The sequence below is a fragment of the Culex quinquefasciatus genome, chromosome 1 (assembly GCF_015732765.1).
Source record: "Culex quinquefasciatus strain JHB chromosome 1, VPISU_Cqui_1.0_pri_paternal, whole genome shotgun sequence".
In the NCBI taxonomy this organism is placed as follows: domain Eukaryota; kingdom Metazoa; phylum Arthropoda; class Insecta; order Diptera; family Culicidae; genus Culex; species Culex quinquefasciatus.
In genome coordinates, this window is record NC_051861.1 from 2,819,839 (window position 1) to 2,829,510 (window position 9,672).

General features: G+C 37.5%; 1 protein-coding gene across 1 annotated transcript in view; it reads right to left on the minus strand.

Moving 5' to 3' along the window:
• The window catches only part of LOC6035197 (endoplasmic reticulum aminopeptidase 2), a 28,983-nt gene extending 22,189 nt beyond the window's left edge, over window positions 1-6,794 (minus strand). The window contains exons 1-2 of the mRNA XM_038255580.1: window positions 5,820-6,794; window positions 5,368-5,748 (exon numbers count right to left, since the gene is read on the minus strand). Coding sequence (XP_038111508.1) covers window positions 5,368-5,485 — 118 coding nt within the window. The 5' untranslated portion in view covers window positions 5,486-5,748; window positions 5,820-6,794. The remainder of the gene's footprint in view (window positions 1-5,367; window positions 5,749-5,819) is intronic.
• Window positions 6,795-9,672: the final 2,878 nt, after the last annotated feature.

A 9,672-nucleotide genomic window follows, 5' to 3' on the forward strand; every position in this document is an offset into this window, starting at 1 on the left:
CTTTCCCTTAATTTGGCAGCGATGTCAATTTTGTTTATCATGTGCCTTTTCTTTATTTATCTATTTCAATAATTTCTCATCTTCCCTGTAAATTGCCCATCATAACAATAATCTAAGCTTGTTTGTTATCTCTTTTCATTAACTATTGTTAATTTCTTTATCTTCTTCATAAATTACTATCTTTCTTTTACTATTGATTCTTTACATAGTATGTTTCCTTCACTGTCCATTGTTTTGAAACTTCACCTTTTTCTTAAGCAAGTGAGGTTCGAGCCCTTGCTCAATTTATGGAATGATTAAAGGATTAACACAAATATTACTATTGTACTTTTGAAAACTTTTCTAAGATGCTTAGGACCAAAATATTGTAACAAAACACCGCGACAAAAGAAATAGCAACAGATAAACACGACTCAACAATAGGGAAGATTTCAGGAGAAAACAATACACAGTAAATAACAATTAGTTTTTGAATTCAAACTAAAAATAAAACAGTTTTTGCTTTAATGAAAGTTGTTAGGCACACTTTAAATGGTTAGGCGCTTATACTTACATCAAACCCTACGTAATGTACCACCCCCGGCCGAGTTAAAATGCGTAACCGGAAAAGAAGGTGTGCATGCCTGGCACGAACACTCAAAGCGTGTTCTAGCGTGCTGCTCGTACTGACTCAGAGCAAGGGTGAGATGTAGGTGTAAGGGCAGTGCGTGTTCGTCGGGAACCTGGTGCATAAGATCGGTCAAGGCCCGTTCTTACACTGAAAATTGCGAATTGCGAATTGCGAATTTGTTCCTGACTCTTTGTTCTTGAAAGACAAAAGCAAAAACATCCCTATGTCAAAAGAAGCGATTTTAGTTATTTTTGTTTTTCCGTACAAAACTCCATAAGGCTTTCTAGTCAGAAATTTACCAATACATTCAAAGTATGTTTACATTACAGCTGGACGATTGTTTGCATCAGGTTTCCTATCTCTTTCTAGCAAAAGGTTTTTGTCAGGCGACTTCTAGCTGGTTTTTTTTTACTGACCGCCCGATATGTCAGCCAACATATTTCAGCAGGGCTGTGACAGCTCGAGCTCGGTCATTGTTTGCATCAGGACACTGTGACGAGAAGTTCATCATTTTTGAGTTAAATTATATTTTTTCACTGGGCCTAGAAAGCCTTATACAAACTTTCGGACCGTTCAAAAAACAAAAAAGCGGACTTCAAAAATGAAAGCTGCCTCTCCAATAAAACAACAACCACCATCACCATACAAAAAGGAATGTGAATGTTCGAAAATCATTGTCTTGGAAAGGTATTTCTGAACGTTTCGGTATCTTCGGCAAAGCTGTTTAGGAAAAATGGGTACACGGAAAATGAAACAATTTATTTTGAGCTGCAAAACAAAATTTGGCATCGAAAATTATTTCACATTATTTTTCATAAGATCCAAGATTTTCAAAAATATATGAAGAAAGTGTACCCTGCATTTTTTTTCGAAATTCCCCTTTTTTATCTCATAAAAATTAGAAAAAAAAGTTTCAACAAACTCATTTTGTTACAGTGCCCCAATTGTTTTCCACCGAACGGCACTGCCGCTTTCCGCGTGGGTGGGTGGTTGTTGGTGATGCTGACGGTTAACTTCCTTCCCCTATCGGCTTTCAACACAACACCCCGTATCGGCAAAAGGTGCACACAAACACCCCCTGAACACACATAGAAGGAACAACTTCTCGGGTAGCAGCTCCCTTTCCAGGCTGGTGAAGATAATGTAGGCTCGTTTCAGGATTATATTTTTCAACTATTCCCACTTTTTTTTTCCTCGCAGCAAAGAGGGGGCCTCCTTTCACCTTTCTCCTTTTTTGTTGGTGTGAAACCATTTCAGAATATGATCGTCGAGCCTTTTAATACGGATGAAGTGATGATGTTGGCGATGATATGTGTGTGAGGGATTGAGCTTTTGAAGGGAGGTCGTATACATTGTTTTTCGCCGTTTTTTTCTTTCTGTTACATCTCTGTGATAAAAAGCTTACGAGCATAACATGGTGGCCTCCTTTTGGAGAAGTACTTTGAACATGTATTTTATGCATTTTTTTTTTGACTGGCAATCGTTTGCTAGAAGAAAGGATTATCTTGTATTTGTGCGGCGAGTACGTGTGCACATTTGAAAGTTTATCACCTAGTTGTTTCGCTTCTTTGTTGCAAAAGAATGACTGACGGATGTTGTACAACTTGCAAAAGTATGTCAATAATTGAACGCTTCAGTTCCACAAATAGTTCGCAAGTTGCTAAAAGTTTGATGAAATATTCAAATGACAAATTTATTTTCTTGGTTTGAAGAGTTTTTATCGTAAATTCTGCTAGGTGAATTTCCTTGGATCATTTTTTCCCCAATGTGACAACGGGCAACATATTTAACAAAAACCCACCAACATGGGTTCAAATTGTGACGCAAAAGGTAACGACTTTTCCTTGTTTGTTTGGAGTGTGCCTTATCTCGAGGCAATCTCATTTTTCATGTCGACTGTGTAAATTATTCTTGTTTTGTGTGAAGGACCATCGAAAAATCGCTGGTGGTTACGGTGGCTTTTAAGGCCGCCTACTTGGATTTGACTAGTTGGGTCCGTTAAGGTGAAATTCGATGTGGAAGATTTCCTTGAAAGCATCGACCAAACATTGAAAACTTATTTTATTTCTCTTTTAACGTGCTCTTCAAAATCCCAACTGGTTTCAACCATCATCACTTAACCTTTCCATCCTCATTCCGAGAGCCATTTGTTTGAAAACTCCCGGGAATTTCAGTATACACAATACACAATACATATACACACGACTGGCACATAAAAGTGGAAAATCGTGAAAAAATGTGTCACCACAGCCATCACATTAATTATACTTAACACACAGACATAAGCACACATCCCACTTCAGGTGCCTAAAGAGGATGCCACTTCCTGTCTACTTAACCCCATTCTCTGTAGAGCACCGTGCCACCAGCACGGTTCGCAGTAGGCGCCAACAGTTCACAACCAATAAAAAAACCTTTTAAGCTCTGCGAGAAAAAATGCGACCGGATGTTCCCTGTTTGCGCGAATTTAATTGATGAAAGCCCCCTCGAGTAATGCAATTTTCGTTTCCATCCTGTAGACGGGAAAATAACCTCGAAATAGTCCTGCATTCTCTCACATTCATCGGAAAATGCCGACTTTCAGGATCGCGTTCCTTCTCCCCCTATTTTATATTTTTCATCATTTTCCGGCGTTTCGATAGCGGCAGCAGCGGTGTTTCCATGGTCACAGACCACCACTACCACCAAAACCACCACCCTCAGAGCCTGCTTTGATGCTCGGCTCATAGATAAAGTGCAGACCACCCCAAACCCTCCCCCTCCGTATAGAACGACGGATTCTCTCCGGCAGCATGACATTTATAATGTATGAGTGCATGAAGTGACTGCGAGCGGTTAAAAACACTGTGAGTTGTTTGTTTTTGCAACGGGGAACGGGACCTGTTTTTGACCGGTCTGCCGTGTTTCCATTAAAAACATTACTACTAATCTTAAAATTTCAACTTCGGATAATCGAAACATCGAATAACCGAATCACAAAAAACATTTTTTTTTGTTGTTTTATTTTTGATTGTCGAGCTTAAATGTGACTACTACTGCACAGTGGTCGGAAACGCAAATTTAGCAGGAATAATTTATGTCCGTTTCAGGGATGCATTTTCGAGCTTCGGTGTCTAAGACACATTTGTTACAAATGAAATTCTACATCTTTTGGTCAAAACGATATTAGGGTGGTCCAACAATTTCTAATATTTTCAAAAACTATCTTCGCTTCTAGATGAGATAGAGGTATACTTTCTTCGACAGTATTGTAGTACTAGCCATTTCAAACAACTTTGTCCAAGACACCAAATCTCTATCTCTTAATCTGATCATTCTACAGCATTTTATATGAAAAGCAGTAGGGTGGCCCATCAAAAAGTGTTTTTATTGCGTATCTTTTTTCTATTATTTTTGGCAATTTTGGTGTCTTCGGGACATATTTAGAGCATAAAAATACGCGTCTTTTGAAATGTCAACGAAATGTCGTTAGGTCATTTTGGTAAAAAGTTACAGCGTTTTTAAAGTTTTTAATAGGCCTTTTTCAAATGTTTGTATCTTTTCGAGGGGGACACAAAAAAATACGCTCCGCGGTGCATCTGAAAGCTCAAAACTTCTTCTTTAATATGAATATAACATCTCAAAAGGGTTTTTCTTAAACCCAAGTTACAGCGATTTAAAAATGGTCATTTTATGAGATTTTGTACCATGCTCTATGAGAAAATTTACATGAATATCGCATTAATCAGTATCAAAACTGCTCTTAGTGAGCTCAAATGCAGGTAAAATTGGTTTGTGGACAAACGTGGTCGAACCTGGTTTTTATGGCAACTAGGGTGGTCTTAGATGACCTAGGGTGGTTCATATTCGTTCATTCTTATAAGATACGTTTTTTTAAATTCGCATAGAAAGAAAAATAAAATACATAACCTGTTTCAAGTAGTAAAACAGCTGAGGATATAATATTTGATTAGGGTGGCTCAAATTAATTAGAAAATAAAAAGATTAAAGATTAAAGATTTTATTCGTTAGAAAATGTATTTTAGCATATTATTATTCCTCTACGTTTTGGTAAATCGTCTTTTATTTGTATTTTTTTTAAATAGTATAATACTTTCCATGCATTTTCTTTGACAAAAGAAGTCATTTTGTATAATAAGTAATACTGTAAAGTATACTGTAAAGTGATTTAAAATTTTGAAATCGAAGATGGCGTCCAAAATGGCGGTGATGGAATATAGAAAAAATGCATTTTTTATTGAAACATCGGTTAATCGAGGTTTGGATAATCGAGTCTGGACTGTATATGAAAAACGACCTCTCTGGGCTATTGCAGATTCCAAAAGAACATAAAATTTCCCAATGCAATGACATGTCTCACGATTACAGCCTCACCGTCATAAGATATCGAAAAATGGACCTTGGATTCGCGATCAGAGACCATAAATACCCTTTAGGACAAAGTTTCACGTAAATCAATGTGAGGTCGGGACAATTAAATTTAAATAATTGATTTACGATAAAATGGTGAACAACAAATAAATTTTCCTTTTTTTGCTCAAATAAACTAAATGGGATATGTGTGTCGAAATCGCACCCTTCACCCTACACCTAAGTTGACCACTTTGTGGTGGGAGGTGGTTCTAACCCCCGTTTTTGACGATTCTTACTGTTTGGCACTCTTTAAAAACTCCAGTAAAATATCATTCTGCAAACATTCCAAATGCCGAGGGTCATCGCGACGACTCCCTCGCCTCCTCCTGCTCCTCCTCACTTACCATACTTGTTAATCCCGTTGCGTTTGCTCTCGGACGGTTTGCTGCTGTCCATGCCGCCGAGCGGTTCCAGCTCCATGCTTTCGGCCATGGCCACCTTGTAGTCGTTGCGGCGTTTCATGGCTTTTGCGTCCTTGCCTGCTTTGATTACGGTTTTTTGTTTCTTTTTTTTTTTTGTTTGGTTGTTGGTTGGTTAGAAAACTTTGTTTTTGGCCCACTTGTTGATGGTTGTCTGTGTTGCTCTTCTTCCTTTTTTTCTCTAGTTTAGTCACTAGTATTTCACTACGCTTGTTAAAATATTTATGTATATAGAAGTATATTCTTTGCTACCAGTTGAGTGGGATAAAATTTGTGTTTGTGTATATATAAATTGTCGATATGATTCTGGAAAGAGGTAGGAAAAGCGACGTGTCATTTGATATATGATACAAACGAATAGTTTTTTCAATACTCACATTAGTGTATAATATTTTGTTTGAAGCAGAGATATCGATTTTGATATGATGATTACTTTTAAAAGATGTACAATAGTCACGCTACGAAGCTGAATGTCACAAAGTGATAAATATTTTTGCTGCTTTTATCCTCTAAAACAGTGCTACACATTTGTTTTTTGTTTTTGCAAAGAAGCTGTTCCTTTTCGGTACGGATTTGGATTGTTGTGTGTTATCTTATGTTGATTCTACCAGGATCGGGGCAATATTTACGTAGAGTAGAGGGGACGATTTGAGTGTTGCTTTATGCTTTTTGTCTCCGGGGGGTGAATAGCAGGGACCACTTTAAAAGATCCAAAGGCACATCAATTTCCTAGAGATGGGTTCACAATACACTTTTCCAAAAAGACAGCTCTAGTTCACAAAATGATTGTTGATTTTTCTTCGGCGCCCACACACTATAAACACTGATTTGCATACTAACGCGCTGATTTAGGGCTATTTGTGCAATATTTGTTGGTTCTGTTCACTACAGAAAATCACCATTTTAGTTTTTGTACGTAAAACGCTCCCCTTCAAACGGTGTAGGATTAAGCTTCCAAACTAATGACACCATGTTGTGCTTCTAATTGCGATACATTTTTCCTCTGGAACTCTCTTTCTCATCGAGATGAACTCCCCTCACACACTGGGGAAGCTGCGTTACAATGGCGCACTTCGCACGTCGTCCTTGCACTTTCGTCAAAATCGTTCAAAAACGGCTCTTTCCACGACATCCATGTTTAAAAAACCTCCTCTAAATCCGTCCGTCCAGACCCCGAAGATTTATTAGCTTGACCGGACCGTCAACCCGCCGCAGCCACTAACTCACAAACCTCAGATTCCACAGGAGGGGGTGGCAAATTTCAGGGCCTTTCCTCTGCCACTACTAGCTTCACACTAGGCAACAAGGCTGAAAGACCGAACCGAACAGGAGAGCCTGCCTGTTGGGTCGTTGAGTTTGGTATTTCTTTTGCTTGCTTTGTATTGATTTATTCGCGCGAACAAGGATATCAACAAATGGTGCGCAGGCGTCGCGACGCTTCGCCGGACGCCACAGGATCGGCAGGACCACCACAGGACGACGTCGGCAAGGTTTGTTTGGATAGAGTAGGCTGGGTGGATTTTGGAAGGTCCCTTTACAGTGCGAGGAGTGTGTTTGTGTGTGGGGTGGTGAATTTGTGAGGGTGAATCTAGTAAGCGATGAAGCTGTTTGGATTTACAGTTGAATGAATAGAAATTGAGGAAATTTTGAAGTTTTGAAAATAGTAACTTAGGTGGCTATATCTTGAGTTAAGGTTGCCAGATCTTCGACTCTTTGGAAAAAAAATTGTACATTAAATACCTACCTTATGATGGGTTCTCTTGAAAAGCTGAAAATAATTTTAATCAAAATTACTGATATTCGGCATTAAAAAGAATACAATTTTAACTTAGGGCCTATACCTCTATATAAGGCTGATCTTCTAAAATTTAAACTTTTTGGAATGTTCTTTCAAATGCCTGCCCAAAGACGGGGTCGCATAGTATATCCGGACATTTGTTGCTTGAAAAATACTGAGATCTGGTCTAAAGTTACATAATTATCACTTAAGTGGCAGTATCGACAACAAATCGAATGGAATGAGATCGTTTTAGCGTGAAATCGGTTGAATTGGGGAAACCTGATGGGTCTACGAGCTTTCTATGAATAGTTCATATTTAGGGCAGGATTATAGCTTTTCCTCAGTTAGGAAGGGAAAATGCAAACTGAAATCTCATCCGACTAAAAAAAATCCAAAAATTGTCTAGTAATTCTAGAGTTTTACTTGAAAATGTCTTATAAACATAGGGGAACCCATATCTTAAACGACCATTCCTAAAACTACTAAAAAAAAGTAAATCTTTCCCAGTTCCTGAGGGGAACACCCTTGAAGAGTATCGGGGCCGGCATTTACAAAGCGGATTCAGTGGCAGTTTCATTCTCAACTTAATGTTAACATGTTAAGGTTAATGTTAACATTCCATAGGTCGCCTCCCTAAGGTGTCGTGATAAGGTCTAGTTTGTGACAATACACTACCTTCCCTTTACTAGACAATCGATTCCAGAAGGGAAAAGATCACCAGTTGTGTTGGTCCGAGCCATGATTTGAACCCCGATCTACCGCTTAAGAGGCGGAAGCGTTACCACTGGGCTACGTGGCTCGGTCCTAAAACTACTGTACGATGAATAAGTATTTTAGTGAAAAAAGTTCAGTTGCGGCTTCTATGCAACAAGCTAGATTTGGAAACAAATTCTAGTGAGTCCCTTTAAAATTAGGAATAGAACTTATCTCGGATTAGTTTTCAAATAGACCTAAGAGCCAATGGTAAACAAAGCCTTTTTTGCATCGGTATTCGACCTACTTACGAAAAATCAATTGCAAAATGCTTAAGATTGTTCATCTACACGGCTTTCAAATGCCCCAAACTAAAAATAAATTAAATTTTGACACAATTTGGAGAAAAACGAATATCAGTGTTGGAGGTCACGGTGGCTCTTACGTCTTGAAGCGCCTTTAGACGGGCTTTGATTTAAAAAAATCGTCAAAAATCCATTTTCAACCAATTTTTGATCTTTAAAAAGAACTGGAAAGAAGAACTCTAACAATTTTAGAAAATTTATGAATTGGAAGTTTTACTTGTTTGATGTGACTTTGCCAATGTTTTTAAAAAATGTCAGTTATCTAGGGATCAACTTTGGCTGTGTTTCTTATCAACATTTCTAATATTTTAAGTAAAATGAAGCATGCCTCTACGCATTTTTTTACAATTTAAATGATAATGGTGCCATTTTATAGCAGATGGTGTGAAAAACAAGCAAAAAATTGAAAAAGTTACTGTAAAACCTGAAAAAATTAGATAAGCAAAATGTAATGATAGGAGGTGGTAGAACAGGCCAAATACTACCAAAAACAAAAATAAACTAAACAAGATAAATGCAAAGATAAATACAAAAAATAAAACAAGAAAAACATAAAACAAGAGAAGTAAAGTTTTTCCTAGAATAAAAGTTGCTCAAAATTACCTCCTAAACACGGGAAAAATAAAAAAAATCGAAAAAATGGGCAGTAGAGGGTTAAGTTCCAAAACGAATGACACGATTTTTTATAATTGAGTAGCGACAAAAGCAGTTTTTTTTGCAGTTTTCTTTCGAAATTTGAGTATGCCATCAAATTGGGCTTTAAATTTTACACAAAAAAAAATTTGGAATATTGAACCCGGTTTTTGGTGGTATTGTTATTATTTCGTTGTTTATACAATCCTTGCAAAATTTTATTCGTAATTTAAGAATTATGTTGGACACCTTTAAGAGTGCTGAAAAGTTCAGTACAGTACAGTGTACACGGAGAAAAAGGAGTTCTGAAAAACGTGAACAAGCGTTCATGAAAGTGGGAACCACGAACAAAGTGTTCAAATGCCATGGTACGTTTTTCATAATCGTACCATGGGATTTGAACACTTTGTTTGTGGTTCCCATTTTCATGAACGCTTGTTCACGATTTTGGGAACTCTTTTTTCTCCGTGTAGACTCGATTATCCGAAGGCCTTGGAAAAAGTTCAGTTCGGATAATCGAATCACGTTAAAAATTGTCTCATTTTTAATTTGTTGAGCTAAGGTATGAGCTCAAATCTATTCTAAAGTTGTTTATGATTTTTAAATCCAAGATGGTAATGCGTCATTTGACATTCATACGACTGCCGCTAAAAAAAAGAAAATATTGTGCAACTCGTTGCATGTACAACTATTATTTGAAATTATAAACGGGACCATTCACAATCCAATTCAGCATTAAAGTAATAAAACATGTTTGAG